At 40.2% G+C, this 26874-nt stretch overlaps 1 protein-coding gene across 5 annotated transcripts in view; it reads left to right on the plus strand.

The window, feature by feature from the left end:
* Nucleotides 1–14462, plus strand: part of PDE4D (phosphodiesterase 4D) — an 800884-nt gene extending 786422 nt beyond the window's left edge. For all 5 annotated transcript variants that reach the window (XM_031003276.3, XM_004058814.5, XM_055367861.2 and 2 more), the window contains 4 exons: nt 7177–7331; nt 8090–8212; nt 8714–8896; nt 9480–14462. In XM_031003276.3, the coding sequence (XP_030859136.1) occupies nt 7177–7331; nt 8090–8212; nt 8714–8896; nt 9480–9896 (878 nt within the window). In that variant the 3' untranslated portion in view covers nt 9897–14462. The remainder of the gene's footprint in view (nt 1–7176; nt 7332–8089; nt 8213–8713; nt 8897–9479) is intronic.
* The last annotated feature ends 12412 nt before the right edge of the window (nt 14463–26874 follow it).

The raw sequence follows: 26874 nt of genomic DNA on the forward strand, positions 1-26874 counted from the left end.
TTTCTCTACTTTTATTTTGAAATTAAAATTTTCATAGCTACACTAGTAGATTGTATGTAGAATTTTATTTTTCTGTATAAACCCACACCTTCAAAATAAGGATAAATTCATGTTTATCAAATGTGATTATATAGATATAGCTACAGAGATTATTTTATTCAACAAAAATGTGCTGCAAGCCTACTAAATGTTATAATAAATATTATTTCAGGCACTTAGAACACATGGGTGGACAAGACAAATCCCTGGCTCTTAAGAGCTGGCATTCTGCTAGAAAAGGTGGAGCATAATAAGTGAATTTATGGCATGTGATGGTACTAAGTGCTATGGAGGAAAATAATGCAGGGTGAGGGCATAGAGAGTGGAGCGATGAATGAGGCGGTTTCCTTGACAACTGAATATTAAGTTAAAACCACCACTTCCCTCTGTCATTTCATGGAGAAATGTTTGTTTCTGAAGTCCTTTTGAAGATTTATGTTTATTTCAATTGTAACTTAGAGACATGGTGTAGCATGCTGTCATTTTCTAACTCAAGGCTAAGCCTAGTAAAGCTGTAAGAACAGTGAGTGTAAGTCTTACTTACAGGATACATATCTATAGTGTCTGCCCCAGTCTTAACTGTTTCAGCTCCAGGTCTTAATATTGGCTCTGATCTGCCATGTGGACTCCATCATAAGACACAAAAAGGCACAATACCTAGTAGACTTAGTTGGATTTGGGAGGCAATGTATTCCTTCTTTCTGTGTGTTACTCTGGCCCATTTACTAAGTGATCTGAAAAGCTGCTAGTTTAGATGGGGCACAGAACAAGAGAGTGTCACAAAAACTGCTAGTTTTGAGTGGGGCTCTACAACAGGTCCAGCCTGCTGTGCAAGCTGCTCTGCACATGGGCCACATGATCCAGCAGATTTAATGGTGCTTGAAATGTCAGTGGCAGATAGGAATGTTGTTTGGAGCCTTTGACAGAGCCCTCTGTGTGAATCACAGCACAGACTCTGGAGCAAGACCCTGCCATCATCCAAAGAAAGATAACTACTCTCCTTTTGAAAGAAAGATATAGGCCTGCTGCTGGGCCTTAGGAGATACTGACTGACTATGGGCCACCAAGTTTCCATGTGGTTTGAGCTGTCTGCCCATCATTAATAGGGTATTATCTAATGCGCCAAGCCATATGTTGGGCATGTACGACATTTCATCATCAAATAAAAGTAGTGTAATACACGATCTATCAGGTCCGAGCAGACACTAAAGGCACAAATTACATAAAGAAGTGGCCCTAATGCCACTCCTATTAATTACACTGCCTTCTTTCTCCCAGCCTACACATGTGGTCGCATGGAAAGTTCCCTGCAAGTAGTTGACAGAGGGCCTGATTTACGGATGGTTCTGCGTGATACGCAGGTACCACCGGAAGTATACAGCTGCAGCACTACTGCCCCTCTCTGGGACATCTCTGAAGGATGGTGGTGAAGGGGAGTCTTTCCAGTGGGAAGAACTTTAGGCAGGGTGACTCGTTGTTCACTTTGCTTGGAAGAGGGAATGGCCATATGTGCAATTATGTACGAGTTCATGGGCCGTAGCCAATGATTTGTCTGGATAGTCAGGGACTTAGAAGGAATATGATTGGAAAACTGGTGAGAAAGAAATTTGGGGAAGAGATATGTGAATGATCTCTCTGAATGGACAAAAAAGGAATGCTCACCAAAGTGTGACCTTGGCAGAGGAGGATTTTAATAACCAAGTGAATAGGATGACCCATTCTGTAGATGCTAGTCAACTTCGTTCCCTAGCCACCCCTGTCCTCACCCAACATGCTAAGAACAAAGTGGCCATGGTGGCAGGGATGGAGGTGGCAGGATGTGCTTAGAAACATGGACTTCCACTCACCAAGGCTGACCTGGCTATGAATATTGCTAAGTGCGCAATCCACCAGCAGCATAAACCAACACTGAACCCCCATATAACACCATTTTGGGGGGATCAGCCAGCTACCTGATGGCTGGTTGATTACATTGGACCACTTCCATGGTGGAAAGGGTAGCATTTTGTCCTTAGTGGAAAAGGCACTTTCTCTGGAAACAGATGTGCCTTCCCTGCACAGTTTTTCTGCCAAAACTATGGTATTCCATACAGCATTGCCTCTAACCAGGAACTCACCTTACTGGCAAAGAAGAGCTGCACTGGGCTCATGCCCATGGAAGTCCCTAGTCTTACCATATTCCCTAACATCCTGAATCAGCTGGCTTGATAAATTGGTAGAATGGCCTTTTGAAGACTCAGTTACTCAGCTAGGAGGCAATACCTTGCAGGGCTGGGGCAAGGTTCTCCAGAAGGCCATAAAGGCCATATATGCTCTGAATCAGCATCCAATATGTGGTGCTATTTCTCCCATAACCAGAATTCATGGGTCCAGGAATCAGTGGATGGAAATGGGACTGTTACCACTCATAATTACCCCCAGTGACCCACTAGCAAAGTTTGCTTCCTGTTCCTGCAAATTTATGTGCTGCCAGCTAGAGGTCTTAGTTTCAGAAGGAGGAATGCTTCTATCAGGAGACACAACAGTGATTCCGTTGAACTGGAAGTTAAGACCTAGCCACTTTGAGCTCGTTATGCATCTGATTCAATCATCCAAGAAGGGCGTTACAGTGTTGACTGGGGTGACTGATCCTGACTACCAAGGGGAAATTGGGTTACTACTCCACAATGAAGGTAAGGAAGAGTATGTGTGGAATAAGGAGATCCCTTAGGGCATCCCTTAGTATTAACCATGCCCTGTAATTAAGGTCAGCACAAAATAACCCAATCCAGGCAGGACTACTAATAACCCAGACCCTTCACGAATGAAGGTTTCGGTCACCCCACCAGGTAAAGAATCATGACCAGCTGAGGTGCTTGCTGAGGGCAAAGGGAATACAGAATGAGTAGTAAACGAAGGTAATTACAAATACCAGCTATGACCATATGACCAGTTATAGAAATAAGGACTATAATTGTCATGAGTATTTTCTTATGAATGCATTTATATATATCTTCATTTCTTATTCCCTTATATAACATAAGAGGTATTAACTTTATATTAGTATTTAAGTATTATTTATTTTCTATCATAGTATTTAAGTTATAGGATATCAGGATAAGAGTAAACATTACTCAAAAACTTTACTTTCACTTCTGGGAAATGTGTTAGTGTGCTTTTAGTTGTATGCAGGATAGTTATAGCCTGTTTGGTAGAATTATGGCCTTATGGAGATTAAATATGGTTAAAGGAGATGCTTATGGGTACCAGGGTGACAAGGGGCAGAATTTGTAATGGTTAATTTTATGTGTCAGCTTGACTGGGCTAAGGGATGCCCAGATAGCTGGTAAAACACTATTTTGGGGTGCGTCTGTGAGAGTGTTCCTGGAAGAGATTAGATTAGCATTTGAATTGGTAGACTGATTAAAGATTGCCCTTACCATTATTGGCAGGGATCAGTCAATCCATTGAGGACCTCAAAGAGAAGAACAAAACATTGGGGGAAGGGCAATTTGCTTTCCAGAGCCTGGACATACATATTCTCCTGCCTCTAACATCAGGGTTCCTGGTTGATTCTCTGGCCTTTGGACTTGCTTTCCTGGTTCACCTTTGCAGACGTGGGACTTCTTGGACTCCATAATTGCCTGAGCCAATTCCTATAATAAATAAATGTGTCATTTTCTCACATACACACACACTCATACATACGTCTATTCTATTTCTCTGGAGAACCATGATTAATACAGAGAGAGAAAAAATTAGCACAGATGAAGTACATGTTCTCAGTTATGTGGTAGTACCTGCCCACCCTTCCCCCCATTTCATTAGCACTCAGAAGAGAGGGACACAAAAGTGGTCTTCCTGCCTTCAGTAGTAGCATATGTTGGGCATAATTTAATTTATTCTTGATGATCCAGGGTAGTTGTAACAAATGAGCACAATTGATCTATATATAATAAAATGATAGCTTTGAGTTTGTAAAGGTATGCATGGCCTCTCAATAAAAAATAACAAATACTTACAAAGTTGTCTTTATAAATGTGCACCAGGCACTGAGTGGACTGTGTTGATTTCCTGGTTCATGTTTAGTGTTCACTGCTCAAGTTTTCACCTCTATAAGGTACTTGTAATCATAGTCAGTATAAGGTGAGGGCTCTAGAAACTGCATGGTTTTAAGTGCTGGCCCCAGCACTTACTGGCTAGATGATGTTGGCAAAGTTACCTACCTTCTCTGAGGTACATTTTCTTCATTTGTACAGGATTATATGAGTATGTCTATGTAAATATTTATGTATGTAAAAGATGTCCCCAAGGGACATTTTCTATCCCCCAGCCTATCCCAAGGACACAAAGACTTACTTCCCACCCATATGGCTCCATGCCATCCATGAATGGAACATAGCCTTAAAATGTCGATAACAACAGTATCTTCCTAAAAGAGTTATGAGGATTAAATGAGATGATTCACATAAACCATTTAACACAATGGCACCTAAATCCTCTAAATGTTGTGCCTTACTGTATTCCTGTTTGTACTTTGTAAGTTTGAAATAATTGAAGAAGTGCCTAGGGGAAGCCAGATAACCAAACATATTAAATTAATAACCTTTAATATTTTGTAGGGGCTTAAGTCTCTAAGTAGGTTGGGAGGGTTTGGGGAGGAACGATTAAAAGATTTGTAGAGATAAAGACAAAAAAGGTAGAATGTGATACATGCTAAATGGGTGGTACAAAGTAGTATAGGAGTTTACAGGAGAAAGTGGGCAGTTTCATCTGGTAATTAAGAAAGACTTGATGGAAGAGGTAACTTATATTGGGCTTGAAGATGAAAGGGTTTCAACAAAAATGTTATATAAGCTAACCTCTTTGCCCCTCTGTGCTGTGCATTGTACCAAAGGATGACAGCAACTTTCTGATCATTCCTGAACCTTCAAGGACTCTACTTACAAGTAATGGATTAGTGTCTTTGGTGAAAATCTGCTGAGGAGCTGCAGAATCCTACCTCCCAATTTAAATGTGACCATATGCCTTCAGTCCTAAAGAAGAGTAGAAAGTTAAATAACTTCCTTGAGATTCAGTTTCTTAAACGCTAACATTTGTTCATTTAAAAATCAACAGTCACCACCACTTTCCTGTAACAGCATCTGAGATGGAAGAGGCTATGGAGGCCTGCCAGTCCACTAAGGCATCCTTTCCTGGCTTTTCTAGCCAATCTGGACTCTTTAAGTGTCAGGAGATAACCACTCTCCAAGACAGGCCTTGCCAGTATTCTTGGACATCTGCCCTACATGAAAGGCCCTACTTATTTCCAGTAGAACTCAGACTCTTTGTTGCAACTTCCATACAACAGATCACCCTTTTCCTTGAAGGAACAGCTCATCATCTTATTCTTTTGCAGGGTCAACAGCCTTAATTTCCTTCACCTTCAGCTTCATATAAGCCAGTTAGGGTTTTTGTAAGGCTAAGTCAATTCTGTTAACACTCCTTGTCTACATGCATATTTCCTTCCTTAAACGAACTCTAATTATTATCCAGTATCTAATAATTATGCCTTCTTTTCAATATGTTTATTTGATTCCACTGTAGAAATAATACAATAATATGTGCTAAGAACCTATATAGTTTTAAATTTTTCATTTCCATATGCTTACCTATCTGTAGATAAAGATTCATAAAGGCATTTATAGACACTGTAAAAGTTCACCAGAAACTGCCTTTTAAAAGATAAACGCTATTGTTTTATCTAAAGAAAACAAAAAATAACAAAAAAATACTGTACAAACCTACTCCCTACTAGTCTAAACAGCTCTGCTCCTGTAGTTTGGGAGCAGAAATTTAAGTGTGCAAATTTGTATTTCTATAGTTCTGATAAAATAATAGAATTTCTCAGTTGAAAATGTCTTAAGCCTCTCCTCTCCTTCCTAGCTCCATTAAAATAGCCATTGAATAGTATTGGGTATTTCTTTCTTAAAAAAAGATATATATTTCCAAATATATTTTCTATGCGTTCGTTATATATTTTCTATGCATTCGTTAGAAAAAAGATCAAATACATGTGCTTTTAGCCTTTTTCTTTTCTTTTTTTTGAAACAGAGTCTTGCTCTGTTGCCTAGCTTGGAGTGCAGTGGCACAATGTAATGGCTCACTGCAGCCTTGAACTCCTGGGCTCAAGCAATCCTCCTACCTCAGCATCCCAAGTAGCTGGGACTACAGGCACGCCCTACCATCCCCAGATAATTTTTTATTATTTGTCGAGATGAGGTCTCCCTATGTTGACCAGGCTGGTCTTGAACTCCTGGGCTTAAGCAATCCTCCTGCCTCGGATTTGCTTTTAGTCTTTACAGTGATTAAGTGGAAGGAGAATAAAGCATCAGAAGTTTTTTAATGATTATCTTGTAGATCTGGGTCTGCTATTTACAAGAAGTAGGAGAGAGGCAGAATCCCTCCCTGCCTAAAATTCACAGGTCTAGGGCAGTAGGGAGAGAGTGGCAGAATCTTCACCAGAGGGTATACAGACAGCCAAACACAACATCACTGTGTGAAGCTGTGAGCAAGCAGGCAGGAAGAGCAATATCCCTGTACAGTATACAATGACTGCCACGATACTTGGAAAAGAAAATGGAAAACAATGAATAAAGCTTGGACTTTCAGAGCTATACATGAACAAATGAGCAAATCTAAACTTGTTCATGTGACTCCTTATTGTTCTTGTACCCTCTTTGAGTACAAACAATCCTGTAACACATGATCCTCACTTTATATAGTGCAGGGTAGGTAATTCACAGTTATCAGGAATACAAAACCTTATGCTCTGGATGTGTTATAGATACTAAGAATAATGTCATATTCTGCTGAGCTCATGGCAACTCTAGAGGAGAAGTTAAAGATCCAATTCTTTCACTTTAGAGAAAGCTGAGACCTACAGAGTGAAATGACCTGCCACATGTTAGTAGCATTAGAATTCACTCCCCAAGATTCATTCCAGTGTTGTTCCTGCTCTTGTGTTATCTGATTTATTCTCTCCTGGATATTGTCAGGTAATGATAAGGGCAGCAGAGAAGTTTAGGGGAAATTACATCCTAAATCCAGAATTTTAAGAATCAGATAAACTTCTCACAAACAGTTTTGCTGATCTTTGACCTTTTGTCTTTTTTACAGACTCTGAACTTGCCTTGATGTACAATGATTCCTCAGTCTTAGAGAACCATCATTTGGCTGTGGGCTTTAAATTGCTTCAGGAAGAAAACTGTGACATTTTCCAGAATTTGACCAAAAAACAAAGACAATCTTTAAGGAAAATGGTCATTGACATCGTAAGTAGCTGATAAAAGCCAAAGAAGAGAACTGTGATGCAAATTGTTTATAATTTAGACATAAGAACAAGATGAGTATTAGGTAAAAGGAACTGCATTTCAAAACATATTATGGGCCTTTATGTTATACAAGCTGCCCATGATGCTGGCTGTGATGTTCTGTAATAGGTTTTTCACTTCTAGCAGTTTGGACTTGAGAATAATGTCAGCTCACCCTCATCATTTATTTTCTGGGCCCCTCCAGTCTGGTGGCGGGCAGAGAAAAATGACTAACAAAAGCAGATTGTGTGGGCCACAGCTCAAATGGATTTTTTCCCCACCTTTTCTCATCAGTAGACAGTGCCATTTAGACATCCATGACTTTACTCTTTTTTCTATGCACCTTATTCAGTGATTATGAGACACAGGAAAATCTCTAGCTTTTTATTCAGTGATTATGAGACACAGGAAAATCTCTAGCTTTCAAAAACTTACAAACTTGTGATGATGTCTTATCCATGGAGATGTCACCCATTTTTCACCATGAAAGTGGTTGTCAGTACCTAGCATTTCTGTATATTACACACATTTATCTGGGCTTTGGGAAAACTTGATAGCAAAGGGGAAAAGACTCTGCCCCCAAGGAGTAGTAAGGATTTTCCACTGTCATTAAAAGGCATAGTGTTGTTTTATTCCTTTTTCATTCTTATATTCTGCATAATATTTTCATGTGTAAATTGTTTTCTCTGAACTTAATAATATACTCTCTATATTTTAAGGTACTTGCAACAGATATGTCAAAACACATGAATCTACTGGCTGATTTGAAGACTATGGTTGAAACTAAGAAAGTGACAAGCTCTGGAGTTCTTCTTCTTGATAATTATTCCGATAGGATTCAGGTAAAGCCTTATTTGAGTTTGCTCTGTGTGTGTCTGTGCACATGTGCACATGTCTGTGTGTTCAGCTTTGATAAGATGTATTTCTTCTTTCTTCCATCTTATACTTTCAGCAATTATAGGCAGGATTTTTATCCAAATTTTTATTCCTGAGAATTAACCAGATAAAATTCTACTGGTCTTTCTGTTTGCATCTACATTAATTAAAAAAACTAACAAACACCCCACAGAACCAGCCACTTAAGCAGCTCTGAATCTAGTCAGCCATGCACATAAACAGTTTCTCTTAAGCTATTTAGATGCAGTAGAAGTGACATAATTTGGAACTATTAATACAAGTGTGAACCGTACACAGACACATCATGGTTGAGCTGTTTGGAATAAATCTTACACTACGTGTATTTTTAAGTGTCGCAGTCATCCAATGTGAATTTCTAGTTGTTTTTTTTTTTAAAAAAAAAAAAAGGAACAGGAGTGAATAGAGAATGCATCCATCTATTTTAGGTTCTTCAGAATATGGTGCATTGTGCAGATCTGAGCAACCCAACAAAGCCTCTCCAGCTGTACCGCCAGTGGACGGACCGGATAATGGAGGAGTTCTTCCGCCAAGGAGACCGAGAGAGGGAACGTGGCATGGAGATAAGCCCCATGTGTGACAAGCACAATGCTTCCGTGGAAAAATCACAGGTAATGCATGAAGTGTACAGCTTTCAGAGAGAACAGAGCTACCGCTTTAGCATTTGGTTACTTTGTATTACATATGATAGTATTTTACTGGACTTTTAAAATTACTTTGTTTTTGACAAGCTCAATTTCACCTTAGTATTTATGATCCAAAGAACTTTCATTCTTATGACTTACATTCATATAGTCATATATATATTCTAAGGACATATTCATTCATTATGACTATATTCATTTAATATATTCATATACATAGAGCACATGGCATTATTTCAGTTATCTGGATTCACCTACAAATTGGTGATTGTAAAATAAGCCCTACCACGTCAACAACTGGAAAATTTTTTATGCTATGAACATGCTCTTTAACCAAGGGTTCTAGAAGCGTTCTAGAAGCTAATTTTGACCAGCTAGTAGCAATACTTTACTTTATATGGTCTGTTGTTGAAAATAGTGACAATTTTACCAAACTAAGTTTAGTAGTCTTCTGTTCAGTGTTTTATTTGTGGGAGATGATCTAATTAAGCTTTTCCATTGTTTCTTAGTCCCAAGTCCTCTACTCATACTGGATTTTTTTCTTAACTAGGTGGGATTCATAGACTATATTGTTCATCCCCTCTGGGAGACATGGGCAGACCTCGTCCACCCTGACGCCCAGGATATTTTGGACACTTTGGAGGACAATCGTGAATGGTACCAGAGCACAATCCCTCAGAGCCCCTCTCCTGCACCTGATGACCCAGAGGAGGGCCGGCAGGGTCAAACTGAGAAATTCCAGTTTGAACTAACTTTAGAGGAAGATGGTGAGTCAGACACGGAAAAGGACAGTGGCAGTCAAGTGGAAGAAGACACTAGCTGCAGTGACTCCAAGACTCTTTGTACTCAAGACTCAGAGTCTACTGAAATTCCCCTTGATGAACAGGTTGAAGAGGAGGCAGTAGGGGAAGAAGAGGAAAGCCAGCCTGAAGCCTGTGTCATAGATGATCGTTCTCCTGACACGTAACAGTGCAAAAACTTTCATGCCTTTTTTTTTTTTTAAGTAGAAAAATTGTTTCCAAAGTGCATGTCACATGCCACAACCACGGTCACACCTCACTGTCATCTGCCAGGACGTTTGTTGAACAAAACTGACCTTGACTACTCAGTCCAGCGCTCAGGAATATCGTAACCAGTTTTTTCACCTCCATGTCATCAGAGCAAGGTGGACATCTTCACGAATAGCGTTTTTAACAAGATTTCAGCTTGGTAGAGCTGACAAAGCAGATAAAATCTACTCCAAATTGTTTTCAAGAGAGTGTGACTCATCAGGCAGCCCAAAAGTTTATTGGACTTGGGGTTTCTATTCCTTTTTATTTGTTTGCAATATTTTCAGAAGAAAGGCATTGCACAGAGTGAACTTAATGGACGAAGCAACAAATATGTCAAGAACAGGACATAGCACGAATCTGTTACCAGTAGGAGGAGGATGAGCCACAGAAATTGCATAATTTTCTAATTTCAAGTCTTCCTGATACATGACTGAATAGTGTGGTTCAGTGAGCTGCACTGACCTCTACATTTTGTATGATATGTAAAACAGATTTTTTTGTAGAGCTTACTTTTATTATTAAATGTATTGAGGTATTATATTTAAAAAAACTATGTTCAGAACTTCATCTGCCACTGGTTATTTTTTTCTAAGGAGTAACTTGCAAGTTTTCAGTACAAATCTGTGCTACACTGGATAAAAATCTAATTTATGAATTTTACTTGCACCTTATAGTTCATAGCAATTAACTGATTTGTAGTGATTCATTGTTTTATATACCAATGACTTCCATATTTTAAAACAGAAAAACAACTTTATGTTGCAGGAAACCCTTTTTGTAAGTCTTTATTATTTACTTTTTGCATTTTGTTTCACTCTTTCCAGATAAGCAGAGTTGCTCTTCACCAGTGTTTTTCTTCATGTGCAAAGTGACTATTTGTTCTATAATACTTTTATGTGTGTTATATCAAATGTGTCTTAAGCTTCATGCAAACTCAGTCATCAGTTGGTGTTGTCTGAAGCAAGTGGGAGATATATAAATACCCAGTAGCTAAAATGGTCAGTCTTTTTTAGATGTTTTCCTACTTAGTATCTCCTAATAACGTTTTGCTGTGTCAATAGATGTTCATTTCACAAGTGCATGTCTTTCTAATAATCCACACATTTCATGCTCTAATAATCCACACATTTCATGCTCATTTTTATTGTTTTTACAGCCAGTTATAGTAAGAAAAAGGTTTTTCCCCTTGTGCTGCTTTATAATGTAGCGTGTGTTTGAACCTTATCCATGTTTGCTAGATGAGGTCTTGTCAAATATATCACTACCGTTGTCACCGATGAAAAGAAACAGGTAGTCAAGTTAGGGTTAACATTCATTTCAGCCATGAGGTTGTACATCATGACTAGCTTTTACTCTTGGTTTACAGAGAAATGTTAAACAGCCAACTAGGCAGTTTTTAAGAATATTAACAAACACCAACACAACTAATCCTATTTGGTTTTAATGATTTCACCATGGAATTAAGAACTATATCAGGAACATCCCTGAGAAATGGTTTTAAGCGTAGCAACTACTCTTCCTTAATGGACAGCCACATAACATGTAGGAAGTCCTTTATCACTTATCCTCGATCCATAAGCATATCTTGCAGAGGGGAACTACTTCTTTAAACACATGGAGGGAAAGAAGATGATGCCACTGGCACCAGAGGGTTAGCACTGTGATGCATCCTAAAATATTATATTGGTAAAAATTCTGGTTAAATAAAAAATTAGAGATCACTCTTGGCTGATTTCAGCACCAGGAACTGTATTACAGTTTTAGAGATTAATTCCTAGTGTTTACCTGATTATAGCAGTTGGCATCATGGGGCATTTAATTCTGACTTTATCCCCATGTCAGCCTTAATAAAGTCTTCTTTACCTTCTCTATGAAGACTTTAAAGCCCAAATAATCATTTTTCACATTGATATTCAAGAATTGAGATAGAAGCCAAAGTGGGTATCTGACAAGTGGAAAATCAAACGTTTAAGAAGAATTACAACTCTGAAAAGCATTTTTATTTGGAACTTCTCAAGGAGCCTCCTGGGGACTGGAAAGTAAGTCATCAGCCAGGCAAATGACTCAAGCTGAAGAGAGTCCCCATTTCAGTCCCCTGAGATCTAGCTGATGCTTAGATCCTTTGAAATAAAAATTATGTCTTTATAACTCTGATCTTTTACATAAAGCAGAATAGGAATCAACTAGTTAATTGCAAGGTTTCTACTCTCTTTCCTCTGTAAAGATCAGATGGTAATCTTTCAAATAAGAAAAAAATAAAGACGTATGTTTGACCAAGTAGTTTCACAAGAATATTTGGGAACTTGTTTCTTTTATTTGTCCCTGAGTGAAGTCTAGAAAGAAAGGTAAAGAGTCTAGAGTTTATTCCTCTTTCCAAAACATTCTCATTCCTCTCCTCCCTACACGTAGTATTTCCCCCACAGAGTGCCTAGAATCTTAATAATGAATAAAATAAAAAGCAGCAATATGTCATTAACAAATCCAGACCTGAAAGGGTAAAGGGTTTATAACTGCACTAATAAAGAGAGGCTTTTTTTTTTTTTCCAGTTTGTTGGTTTTTAATGGTACCATGTTGTAAAGATACCCACTAATGGACAATCAAATTGCAGAAAAGGCTCAATATCCAAGAGACAGGGACTAATGCACTGTACAATCTGCTTATCCTTGCCCTTCTCTCTCGCCAAAGTGTGCTTCAGAAATATATACTGCTTTAAAAAAGAATAAAAGAATATCCTTTTACAAGTGGCTTTACATTTCCTAAAATGCCATAAGAAAATGCAATATCTGGGTACTGTATGGGGAAAAAAATGTCCAAGTTTGTGTAAAACCAGTGCATTTCAGCTTGCAAGTTACTGAACACAATAATGCTGTTTTAATTTTGTTTTATATCAGTTAAAATTCACAATAATGTAGATAGAACAAATTACAGACAAGGAAAGAAAAAACTTGAATGAAATGGATTTTACAGAAAGCTTTATGATAATTTTTGAATGCATTATTTATTTTTTGTGCCATGCATTTTTTTCTCACCAAATGACCTTACCTGTAATACAGTCTTGTTTGTCTGTTTACAACCATGTATTTATTGCAATGTACATACTGTAATGTTAATTGTAAATTATCTGTTCTTATTAAAACATCATCCCATGATGGGATGGTGTTGATATATTTGGAAACTCTTGGTGAGAGAATGAATGGTGTGTATACATACTCTGTACATTTTTCTTTTCTCCTGTAATATAGTCTTGTCACCTTAGAGCTTGTTTATGGAAGATTCAAGAAAACTATAAAATACTTAAAGATATATAAATTTAAAAAAACATAGCTGCAGGTCTTTGGTCCCAGGGCTGTGCCTTAACTTTAACCAATATTTTCTTCTGTTTTGCTGCATTTGAAAGGTAACAGTGGAGCTAGGGCTGGGCATTTTACATCCAGGCTTTTAATTGATTAGAATTCTGCCAATAGGTGGATTTTACAAAACCACAGACAACCTCTGAAAGATTCTGAGACCCTTTTGAGACAGAAGCTCTTAAGTACTTCTTGCCAGGGAGCAGCACTGCATGTGTGATGGTTGTTTGCCATCTGTTGATCAGGAACTACTTCAGCTACTTGCATTTGATTATTTCCTTTTTTTTTTTTTTTTTTTTTAACTCGGAAACACAACTGGGGAAATATATTCTTTCCCAGTGATTATAAACAATCTTTTTCTTTTTTTAAAGTCCTTTTGGCTTCTAGAGCTCATAGGAAAATGGACTTGATTTGAAATTGGAGCCAGAGTTTACTCGTGTTGGTTATCTATTCATCAGCTTCCTGACATGTTAAGAGAATCTATTAAAGAGAAAATACTGTTTTTTAATCGTAAAATTGTTCTTCCACTAAGATAAACCAAATGTCCTTACATATACGTAAACCCATCTATTTAAACACAAAGTTGGGTTGATGTCAGTTTACATAGCAGAAAGCATTCACCATCCTCTAAGATTTGTTTCTGCAAAACTTTCATTGCTTTAGAATTTTAAAATTTCACCTTGTACAATGGCCAGCCCCTAAAGCAGGAAACATTTATAATGGATTATATGGAAACATCCTCCCACTACTTGCCCAGCCCTTGAATCATGTGGCTTTTCAGTGAAAGGAAAGATTCTTTTTCTAGGAAAAATGAGCCTATTTTATTTTATTTTATTTTTTGACACAAACTGTAGATTTTAGCAGCCCTGGCCCAAAGGAATTTGATTACTTTTGTTTTAAACAGTACAAAGGGGACACTATAATTACAAAAACATCCTTAACTGATTTGAGTTGTTTTTATTTCTTTGGATATATTTTCAGAGTGGTAAATTGTGTGTGAGAATTACAAATGATTATTCTTTTAGTGGTTTCTTAGCCTCTCTTACAGCCCACGGGGATAGTACTGTACATCAATACCTTCATATGAAATTTTTATATGCAATGAAAATAAAAGCATGGGTTGATTCTGCCTATTTATGACTCAATCTTTTACAAATAAAAGATTATTCATTTTAAATTATAGTTCAATCAGCACGTCTCTTAGGATACTGAACGTGGTTGAAATGAAAGGATAGTGACATCATAAGTTAGTACTGATATTCATAACCAAATAAAGCCAACTTGAGTAATTTTGCTACATTAAAAATTACCAAAATTACTTAGATGGCCTATAAGATTAAGCATGGTGTTTTCTAAGCAAGCTTTGAAAGGGGCCTTCCATACTTACTTAATTGAATATTCTGGGATATTGAAAATTATTCAGATACTTGACAATTATTTTTGGTTACCTACTCTGCAAACTACAAAGTTTTAAGGACTCAACAATAAGTTAATGAGACACAGTGTTTGCTTTCATGGAGCTTACAGTCTGGAGGGGACAAAGGCTTAAACAAAATACTCATATAATTATATATGTGATCAGTACAATGAAGCAGCTCAATGGGGTAAATAAGCAGGAACCTGAACTTGATCTGTTCCGGAGGGCCACAGAAGGCTTCCTTGAGGCCTTGAGAAAGTGATTGGCATCTGAGTTCTGAAGGATTGTTAAGAGGTAACTAGGGAAAAAGTTGACAGGAAGAGGAAGGGGATCCAGACAAGAAACATTTGCAAAGATCTTGAGGCATAAATGAGCTTGAGACATCCGGAGAAACTGAGGAAAAGTGAGAGAGTAGGCAGGGCCTGGAGCCGCAGAGCCATTGCTAACCATGCTGTGTGAGATATCCCCCATTCTGTAGCTTTATTCTCATAACCCTGCTCAATTTTCTTTATAACACTTCTCACAGATTTATATACGTGTTTGTTTTTGTTGTCTGTCTCTCCCACCAGACCACAGCTCCATGAGAGCAAGGTCTTTGCTTACCAATATATCACTAGCACTTAAAACTATGCCTGGTACACAGTAGGTTCTTAATATGTGTTGAATATAGCCATCAAATTGATATTGGATATAATTCAATCTGATAAGATATTTTGAGATATTAAAGAGTTTTTAACTTGATACCATAAAAACTTTGTTTGTTTTTTGTTTTTGAGCTTACTAAGATCCTGGATAAAGAGTTTAGAGTTTCCTATCTCTTTGCTAACTAAAAACTCTGTTTGCTTATTCCTCACAAATTCTACTTTTTTCTAAATGACAATCCATTTGTCATGATAATGAGAGTAAAGAAATCAGCACAAATTTAATCCCCAGATCATCCCCAAACCATGCCAGCAGAATAAGGGTAATTAAACAGAGTATCTATGCTTAGCCTCTCCACCATTTCTCCTGCCACAACAGTCCTGACAGCCAACAGGTGCCAAATTTGTGCCTTCCTGGGAATAACTGTTTTAAACTCAAGCCCCTTTCCCCAAAGCCATGACCCCAAAGTGAGACTATGGAACTAAGGAAGCAACTCCCTTCTTTTCCTGACTTGCCACGCTTGTTGATTTAGGCTAATTTGGGTGGTGGTGAGCCTGAACTCACATTAAAATCTCTGATCTGGAAACCTTTCCTCAGGCACACGGCTTTGGACCCACAAAAGCAACATTCCACCAAAAAACAAACCAAAACCAAAAACATTCCCTGTTGCTAGAGAGTACCACCTGTCTACCAAGGGGAAAACAACCTTGTGTCAGGGGAATGATACCAGGGCTTTCCCATCCTTCTGATTTGGGTCCTGAATCCCACCCAGCTACTCCGAGAGCTCCAAATACTCTAGGTCAAACTCAGTGCTATGGGTATAAATCTTGAATTTGTACACATAGGAAATACTACTTTATTTCCTTTAAATCAATTAATCTGGACTCGGGGCTCCAGCCAATCACACTATTGGGAATTTCCATCTCTCATTACTGCCACAGCTCCTCTCTCTCCCAACATAAAATGTATCTTATCTCCAACATAATCTGAGTTTCAGGCCTCTGTGTTGTTCCAGCAGAGGTTCCTTACAGTCCCTCAGCTCTTAGCTTCCTGGTCACACGTGGTGTACCAGGAATATATGCTGGTTTGGGGCCCTGCTTCCACACAGTGTGTGCATCAAAAGAGCCTATCCTTCTGGTGTTTTATTACACCTTGCTGTGGTCTGAATGTCTGTGTTGAAATGCTAACCCCTAGGTGATGCTATTAGGAGATGGGGGCCCTTTGGGAGATAATTAGGTTATGAAGGCAGAGTCCTCATGAATGGGATCAGTGCCCTTATAAAAGAGGCCCAAGGGACCTTGTTCAACCTGGCCACCATGTGAGGACTCAGCTAGAAGGTGCCATCTGTGAAAATGAAAGCAGGTCCTCAGCAGGCACCAAATCTGCCAGAACCTTGATGTTGGACTTCCCAGCCTCTAGACTGTGAGAAGTAAGTGTGTTGTTTATAAGCCACCCACTTTATGGTATTTTCTTATAGAAGTCTAAGGAGACTAAGACATACCTACTGAAATTACTACAAAAAAAAAAGCAGTTCTCTTCTTTTCCTAATTCTCAACATATTCTCCTTCTTCTCTCTCCTTCCTTCTTTTGCTCTCCAATGAGATTAGGCTTAAAAACAAAAACAAAACAGACTAGAGGTAGCTGTGACTTCCATTTGCTTCTGCTCTCCACTCTGCAAAAACCCTGGCTATTATTTGAAATATGGAGACAAAAAAAGATATTGGAAGAGCATACATTAAATAATAGTCCATTAACCTTCCACACATGGTTGGCGACATCTAGATCCAACAATGTTCACTGAACATTTTGAGATGTGGGAAGTTGAGGAAGTTGTCTCCAAGAGGAAGTCATCAGGAACTCCCATACTTCCTACGTGGGAACATAGGGAAAGAGGCATTTTTTCATGAAGTCTCTGTGTTCCAGTGCTATCCCTGAATGTCTATTCCCAGCTCTCGCTTAGCTGTTTCAATGACAAGATATAGCACTTGAAAATTTTATAAAGTGAGAGTCATATTTGCTCCCTGCTGCAAGTCCCCACCCTGCCATTCCAGGACCCTGCTATGGTCCACAATTGGCATTATGATTCCCTCTATTTTGCAGCTATGAAAATTGAGGCCCAAGAAGGTTAATTGACTTGGCTAAGATTATTCACAGGCTAAATACCAAGATTAATGATTTGCAAACTACAGATTTGACAGAAGTCCTAATGCTATCTCTACATCCTATTTCTGTTGAGGACCAAAATTGACAGTTGCATTGCCTTTGATTTCCTTTGACCATCCTTCATTACAGATTTCAGTAATTTTTATGGTCCAAAGCTAGGTGACAGATATTACATCATATGCATTTGTTAACTCACCCTATGTCTGCATAGCCTTGCTATATGGCCAGAATTCTCCAGATTGAGTGGGGAACTTGGAGTTAAAGAGCCCCTGGCCCCCTAAAAAATTATAGAAAATGAAAGAAGCTGTCAAGAAAGTAAGGAGCAGAGATAAGAGCAGAGATGGGAACATGCCTCTGCCCAGCAGAGACTCACAACATGAGGCAAGACAGATCTTAGCTGAACTTCTTGCAGGATGTATGCCTCAATGAAAGGAATGGAGCACGGGCAGCATCCGGCTTAGGCTGGAGCCCCTTCAACCATCATGGCTGTTTTAGCAGGGTGTTTGCCAGCTGCTTACAAATCCCAAGCCAACAGACATGGTTTCAGGACCTGAATCATGCAAACATATTTTCTGAAAGGCTCTATCACCTGAGAATTGCTTTTCCTTCGCTCCTTGTTTTTGAACCAAAAAGCAGACCAAGTGTATAGTGGCAAACACTTGCTCAGCACCCATCCATGCAAGGCACTGTTTTACCACCAGGCTGCATCAGTTAGAGAACCAAGCCGTCTCTCACCTTGCAGCTTCTTCACACTTTGCTCATTTTCTCTCTAACACTGATGGTTTCTGTTTCCTGCTATTCAGTTACAGCATCTGGGAAGAGAGTGGCAGAGAACGCCAGGCAACTGCACCCTGCCACAGTGGGTCAAGCGGAGGCTGGGTGCTGACACCCGTCTCTACCCAGCAGAAGTCAGTGGTTCATGGGTGGGGAACAAAGCTCAGGACAGCTGCTGCAGTCCAGGGAACTGTCCACCACAGAAGACTCTTGGGAAGCAGCCCCTGATCCCAACCCCCTGTGCTTTTTGAAGCCGTGTCTGGTATCACATGGAATTATGCAGTAGTCATAGAATATCTTTGAAAACTTATATTCTAAAAATAATTGCTGAGATCAGTGATTAAAATATCTAATAAATGGACTGGAAAAGTTGAAAACAAGCAAAGGTGAGAGAAAACAATTGAGGAAAACTGGGAGAAAGTGAAGGAAGTTGGACCCTTTGTACTACAGCATCCAAGGACAGTGATGATATCTTCTGTTCCCCACAGGACCAGGTTCCTGGTGCTTAACGTAACACATAAGGCCCTTAAGGATCTAATCAAACTAAATCATCCCCAACTCCTCCCATCAACCCCACGTAGATACCCCTGTGCCTCAGCTAAATGCTGCCTTTACACCTTGCCTTTACATCTCTCTGCCTGGAAAACAGCTCATCCCTCTCGATCCAGTTTAAATACACCTTTGTCTGGAAAGCCTTTCCCATTAGTATTTTATACACAACCCTATAATAAATATTTCCCCTAATATGTTGTATTTTTTAAAAAAATTCTTTCTCTCACTAGATTGTGAGATTTTTAATTTTTATTTTTTGAGACAATCTCACTCTGTCACCTAGGCTGAAATACAGTGGCGCAATGTTGGCTCACTGCAATCTCTGCCTCCTGAGTTCAAGTGATTCTCCTGCCTCAGCCTCCTGAGTAGCTGGGATTACAGGCATGCACCCCCACGTCCAGCTAATTTTTGTAATTTTTTAGTAGAGATGGGGTTTCGCTATGTTGGCCAGGCTGGTCTCGAACTCCTGACCTCAGGTGATCCGCCCACCTTGGCCTACCAAAGTGCTAGGATTACAGGCGTGAGCCACCACGCCTGGCCTAGACAGTGCAGTTTTTAAACATCAATGTATTCCTTTTTGCCTGCTAGTAAGGAATTAAGTCAGGATATTAATATTTGACTATTCTTTTCCCTCTAACACCAACTCTTCTCAAAATGTGGTCCTTGAGCTGACATTAACGTCAACTAGGATCTTGTTAGATTATAATCTAGCCCCAGACCAAGGCTCCAGGAAAAGACTCTCTAGGGGTGGACCCTAGAACCTGTGTTTTAACAAGGACTCCAGGTGATAAGTATGCTCCATAAAGTTTGAGAAACACTGTTCAAGACATCATGGAGGTGTTTTTCTATTTTTGTTTTTTTTAAGAAGCAAGTTAATAATCTCAACCACCTTTCTAATGTATTTCATTTAATCAAAGGGATACTTGTTGCTACAGGAGTTACAACAGATGACCTAGTGAGGGCCACAGGCAGTCTGAGGAACAGTAGGATCCCATGTTTGGCCAATGTCTATCAAGCAAGAAAGAAATAGTGAAGCCAGCTATTAGCTCCCTTCAGCAGAGGAAACCTGGGATTGGGAGTCACCATCAGCCATCATGGCATCACAAGCAGGCATGGGTTAAAGATTTAAATGTTGTAAAAAGAGAGAAGAACCAGAAGGAAATTACATCCACATTATCCCTGCAAGACCATTAATGTAATGAACAGAAATCAAACACCTTTTCAGTCTTCAAGTGCCCCATTCAGGTTCACTCTGCTAATCACACAGTTGAGTGGCCCTCTGCTTTCGTAACTGGGTGAAACCACATATCCCATCCCAAGATGGCTTGGGATCTACCATCACAAGGGGCCACCAAAGGGCCAAATAACACAACCCAGAAATTCAGTGGTGGTAACTCTCTATGGGGTTAACTTTGACTACTGGGAAACTAGAAATGGGAAGGAGCCAGTAAATTAATTTCTTCTCTCCCAAGACTATTCTGAGGCATAGCCTCACCCTTGAAGCCCATCAGGATGATCCTGCAGTTCCATGTCAGCAAGAGCGCCCTACCAAGTGACCTGCAGTGTCTCTTGGCTGCTCCTTGTGAGTCAGTAGCCAGCAGAGAAATGTTTTCCCTACTTTCCTTTATTTCTTTGTCCTTACTTGCTTCATTTTGCCTTGACCTTTTTTTCCTCACCCCTACTACCCAAAGGCATGTACTTCCCAAATAAAGTCTGTCACTCTGATCCCTCCCTCAGACTGTTTCCAGGGATGCTGAGCTAAATACCGCCCTGTACATTCAGAAAAGCAGATGTCAAATTTCTGTATATATATTGGAGTGCACTAAGTATTTAAAATCAACCTTTGGCTATTAGAGGTAGGGACTGTGCCTTATGCATCATTGTTTTTCCAGGGCTTAGTTCAGTGTCTGCCATATAGCAAGTATTCATTTAACAGGAAAAGAGAAAGACAAGTGGGTAAGTAATTGCCTGAATGAATGAGGTTGATGGTGAAGAATGGGTGGGAAGGGCATGAATTGGCCTAGAATAGATTAGACATTAAGTAAGCAGGAGTCAAGACAGTTAAGGGGCCAAAGGCAGCTGAAAAGAATATGGAACAGGAATACAAGTTGAAGGAATCAGGCATTCTCCCTAGAAACAAAGGGTACAGGAAGGGTAAGAGACAGACACTTCACTGTCTGGGAATTTTTATCCATACTCGTTATTAAAGACACACTTGGTTGCCTACTTAATTATTACCAACCCTCCACCCCCACTTTATTCCTGGCATACATAAGTGGGATTTTGTTCAGGTCTTGTGAAGTCAAGTCTTCCAGGGACATCCAGCCTCTCCTCAGTTCTGTAGGCTAATTCTGAGCCTTTTATGGTAATTCCTCTACCCTTGCCAGTGATTAGGTTAGGACAGGCTTGCCGTGCTGCAATAGTAGACAGTGAGACACAGGTTGACTTCTGGGAAAATATCCCCAACTCTTACAAAGAAAAGAGAGAACAGAACATTTTTTCTTTGGGGCTTTGGAAATTGTTTTCAAAGATGTCATGGTTAGGCTATTATCTTGAGACCATGAAAGGAACTATCTGAATACACAGACAACATACTGAAAATGGCAAAGCAGAAGTTAGATAGAACATGAGTCTTTGAAGATGTGTTTGAGCTGCTGAAATAATCAGCCCTACTTTGAAACTTATTAAGATAATAACTAGTTATTATTTAAGCCATTTTAGTTGAACCTGCTATTATTTGCCCCTGAAACAATCCTAACTAATATACTGTTAGTCCATTTGTATCGCTATAAAGGAATACCTGATGCTGGGTAATTTATAAATAAAGGAGGTTTATTTGGCTCACAGTTCTTCAGGCTGTACAGGAAGCATGCACGGCTCTACAGCTGCCTGGCTTCTGGTGAGGCCTCATGAAGCTTTAACTCATGGCAGAAACAAGGGGAGCTGGTGTATCACACAGTGGGAGGAGGTGGCAAGTAGTCAGGGAGGAGGTGCCATGCTGTTAAACAACCAGCTCCTTCATGAACTAATAGAGTGAAAACTTATACATTACTGCAAGGACAGCACCAAGTGGATCATGAAGGATCGTGACCCAAACACTTCCCAATAGGTCCCACCTTGAATATTGGGGGATCAATTTCAACATGAGACTTGGAGAATACAAATATCCGAACTATATCATACACCCACTCTTTGTTCCAACAATGTGCTGGTGAATCTGGGCTGGGAGTGGGGGAGAAAGGTACCTGGCACAGTGGAAATGTTGGAAATTTGACCCCAAATTAGCTGGGTGACCTTAGGCATGTTAATTCATCTCTACTTTCTTTCATTTTAAATAGGGGAATTATAATATTGGAATCTTCTCTACATTCTTCACAGTATTAGAGCAAATGAATTTATAAATGTAAACTCAGTGTAAACTTTAGATAAAATTTTTCAAACACTAAGCTTGTGACCCAGAGTAGATAATAAAGTCAAAAGATGGTTGCCATGAGCGCTAACCGTGAATTAAAATAGAATAGAGAATATCACTGTGTGCTGCACATAAAAGTTTCATTTTCTGAAATTGCTTCATTTACATGCATGCAATCGTGCACTTGTGTGCTTGCACACACATGCAAACGTTGCCAAGTAAACTATTTTTGAAAGCATACGAAGCATGGATTTAGAACAAACTCAACACCAGAGACAACTAGAGGAACCTAAGTCTCTCACCAACCCCCACCCCTGCCAATTTACCTGTCATCCATGATTCAAAAATGGTTTCTAAAGAGAAATAAAAATTGATTCAAAAGGGAGACCTAATGAGTAACATAATAGGGAGCCATTGATTGTTTTAGAGTGGTATGACGGAGCAGTGGGCAAGTAGATCACTCAACACTGGTATTTCAGACTGCCAAGAGAGGAGAAAACAGAGACAAAGTGATTTCCGGGCTTTTGACAACTTTTTTTTTCTCAAAGTAGATTGACAATATTATGTGTCATCTTATATATAATAGACAAAGGCAATATCTACACTTGGGAATACTTCATGGAAGGCTTGGCTGGAAACTAAAAACTGGACTATAAACTTCTTGGGGGTTAGATACGTATCTTAAGACTTCCTTGTGTCTTGAATTGTGCCTAGCCTAGTGCTGCATAGATATGTAAGCCACTCATTCTTGTGCAATTACCTATTGCAGAATTTTCAGACTAATATATTTCCTTTTCCTTGTTTTGATCCTCTGCTGAATCATGAGAATAGTTCTCAGGTGAACAGCAGTGACATACAGTGTCTCACTGGAAAAGCAGGAAAATAATCAGATGTACCCCCAGAAAACTTAGGATATGGGAGGCTCTTCTACTGGCCACTCCATGGGAAACTTGCTTGCTTTGGGGGACAGTTTGCTTTGCTCTATTTTGTGGGCACAGGGTTTTGCCTTATTTTTCTACTCCCTTATTCCCAGCAAACATCCTAAAAGAATGTGGGTAAAAGAAAAAGAGAATAAATTTTGCAATTCTACTCACTGGCTAGAAACAGACAGAGACACATGAGTAGAGGCGGAGTTTACCATCACCCTTAATCATCCTGGGGCCCATGTGTGTATAAAAGGCAAGAAAAGAGCCATTACCAGGAGGCACTCACCTTCACAGTTTCCACCGCATAATTCCACCCCTCTGTATCAAACTACCCAAATTGCTACACCAATCACAACTGCCCTCTTGTTCAAAGAAAAGAATATCATGGATTTCTTTCCTGGCAGTTCTGCTATTGATTGTTTTTGTTCTTTTAATAAGCAAGGTGAGAAGGTTAGAAAAAAATTATTCAGATAATTCACCTGGGAGTAGGGTAGGAACTTGAGGCATGCAGAGAGAATGGCAAATTCAAAATCAACCAAGCCATAACTGCCTATCCTACTGACCACTGTGCCAGGTACCTCAAAAGAGTAGGACTTGATTCTTCCTTTTGAGGAGGTTTCAGTTTGGTTGGAAAGTAATGGGGGAGGGGCCAAGTACAGTGGCTCACACCTGTAATAGCAGCACTTTGGGAGGCCGAGGTGGGTGAATTGCTTGAGCCCAGGCATTTGAAACCAGCCTGGGCAACATGGCAAGACCCCACATCTACAAAAAATACAAAAATTAGCTAAGCATGATGGTGTGCACCTGTAGTCCCAGCTACTCGGGAGGATGAGGTGGGAGAATCACTTGAGCCCAGGAGGTTGAGGCTACAGTGAGCTGTGAACATGCTTCTGTGCTCCAGTCTGAACTACAGAGCAAGACTCTGCCTCAGATAATAAAAAAATAAAAAATAAAAAAGGAAAAAAAAAAAGAAATGGGGAATGGAAGAGGAAGGAATCCAGGGGAAGAATGATCACTAAGACTGCATCACACCTTTTGCTATCTCATTTCAACTCTACACCAACCCAATATTCCCTTCATTTGACAGAGAGGTCAAAAGAGGCTGGAAGGATAAGGTCGTCCAGTAAAAATGTCAAGGCTGATATGGGAACATAGCCAGTTTGTCTCTAAAGTGCCCTGTGTCCCTTGGGGAGGAGAGTATTTAACTTGATTGTTGCTTCAGTTTTTTATTGTATGTCAGCTATCAGTTTGCAAGGCATAATTTAGGGGATTTCCTTTACTTTCTTTTTTTTTAAATCTCAAATTTCCTTCTCATTTAGTAACTGTAATTTCAGTGCCTAACATGTAGGACAAAATACTTTCCATATTATTTTTTTTCAAAATTTTTGCACTGACTGTAGTCCCCTCACTGGAACAGCTTTATTTCCCTAAATAATATACAATGAACTTGTTCATATCGAAGACGTACGCCAATATTAAATACAAACAGCTCAGCTGGGCATGGTGGCTCATGCCTGTAATCCCAGCACTTTGGGAGACTGAAGCAGGTGGATCACCTGAGGTCAGGAGTTCAAGACCAGCCTGGCTAACATGGAGAAACCCTGTCTCTAATAAAAATACAAAAATTACCCAGGTGTGGTGGCATATGCCTGTAATCCCAGATACTCAGGAGGCTGAGGCCGGAGAATCACTTGAACCCAGGAGGCGGAGGCTGCAGTGATCCAAGATTGTGCCACTGCACTCCAGCCTGGGTGACAGAGCAAGACTCTATCTCAAAAAAAAAAAAAAAAAAAAGGTGGCTGACAAGATGGCCAAAAGGAACAGCTCCAGTCTGCAGCTCCCAGCAAGATCAATGCAAAAGGTGGGTGATTTCTGCATTTCCAACTGAGGTACCCAGCTTATCTCATTGGGACTGGTTAGAGAGTGGGTGCAGCGCATGGAGGGTGAGCCGAAAGAGGGTGGGCCATTGCCTCACCCAGGAAGTGCAAGGGGTCGAGGAATTCCCTCCCCTAGCCAAGGGAAGCCATGTGGGACTGTGCCTTGAAGAACAGTGCACTTCGGCCCAGACTATGCTTTTCCCACAGTCTTCACAACCCACAGACCAGGAAGTTCCCTTGGGTGACTATGCCGCCAGGGCCCTGGGTATCAAGCACAAAACTGGGCAGCTGTTTGGGCAGACACCAAGCTAGCTGCAAGAGTATTTTTCATACCCCAGTGGCACCTGGAATGCCAGCGAGACAGAACAGTTCATTCCCCTGGAAAGGGGGCTGAAGCCAGGGATCCAAGTGGTCTAGCTCAGCAGACCCCAACCCCACAGAGCCCAGCAAGCTAAGATTCACTGGCTTGAAATTCTCACTGCCAGCACAGCAGTCTGAAGTCAACCTGGGACACTTGGGCTTAGTGGGGGGAGGGGCGCCTGCCCTTACTGAAGCTTGAGTAGACTGTTTTCCCCTCACAGTGTAAACAAAGCCACGGGGAAGTTCCAACTGGGTGGAGCCCTCCGCAGCTCAGCAAAGCCAGTGAAGCCAGACTGCCTCTCTAGATTGCTCCTCTCTGGGCAGGGCATCTCTGAAAAAAAAGGCAGCAGCCCCAGTCAGGGACTTATAGATAAAAACCCCCATCTCCCTGGGACAGAGCACCCGGGGGAAGCAGCGGTGGGCGCAGCTTCAGCAGACTTAAACATCCCTGCCTGCTGGCTCTGAAGAGAGCAACAGATCTCCCAGGACAGCGTTCAAGCTCTGTTAAGGGTCAGACTGCCTCCTCAAGTGGGTCCCTGACCCCCGTTGTAGCCTGACTGGGAGACACCACCCAGCAAGGGTTGACAGACACCTCATAGAGGAGACCTCTCGCTGGCATCTGGCGGGTGACCCTCAGGGACAAAGCTTCCAGAGGAAGGAGCGGGCAGCAATTTTTGCTGTTCTGCAGCCTCTGCTGGTGATATAGGTAAACAGCGTCTGGAGTGGGCCTCCAGCAAACTCCAGCAGACCTGCAGAAGAGGGGCCTGACTGTTAGAAGCAAAACTAACAAACAGAAAGGAACAGCAATGACATCAACCAAAAGGATGTCCACACAAAAACTCCATTCGAAGCTTACCAACATCAAAGACCCAAGGTAGATAAATCCATGAAGATGAGAAAAAAATCAATGCACAAAGGCTGAAAATTCCAAAAACCAGAATGCCTCTTCTCCTCCAAAGGAACAGAACTCCTCAATAGCAAGGGAACAAAACTGTATGGAGAATGAGTTTGGTGAATTGATAGAAGTAGGCTTTAGAAGGTGGGTAATAACAAACTCCTCTGAGCTAAAGGAGCAGGTTCTAACCCAATGCAAGGAAGCCAAGAACGTTGAAAAAAGGTTAGATGAATTGCTAACTGGAATAACCAGTTTAAAGAACATAAATGACCTGATGGAGCTGAAAAACACAGCATGAGAACTTTGTGAAGCATATGCAAGTATCAATAGCCGAATAGATCAAACCGAAGAAAGGATATCAGAGATTGAAGATCAACTTACTGAAATAAAGCATGAAGACAAGATTAGAGAAAAAAGAAGGAAAAGAAACAAAGCCTCCAAGAAATACGAGACTATGCGAAAAGAACAAACCTACATTTGATTGGTATACCTAAAAGTGATGGGGAGAATGGAACCAAAAGTTGGAA

Source organism: Gorilla gorilla, chromosome 19, assembly GCF_029281585.2.
Source record: "Gorilla gorilla gorilla isolate KB3781 chromosome 19, NHGRI_mGorGor1-v2.1_pri, whole genome shotgun sequence".
In the NCBI taxonomy this organism is placed as follows: Eukaryota; Metazoa; Chordata; class Mammalia; order Primates; family Hominidae; genus Gorilla; species Gorilla gorilla.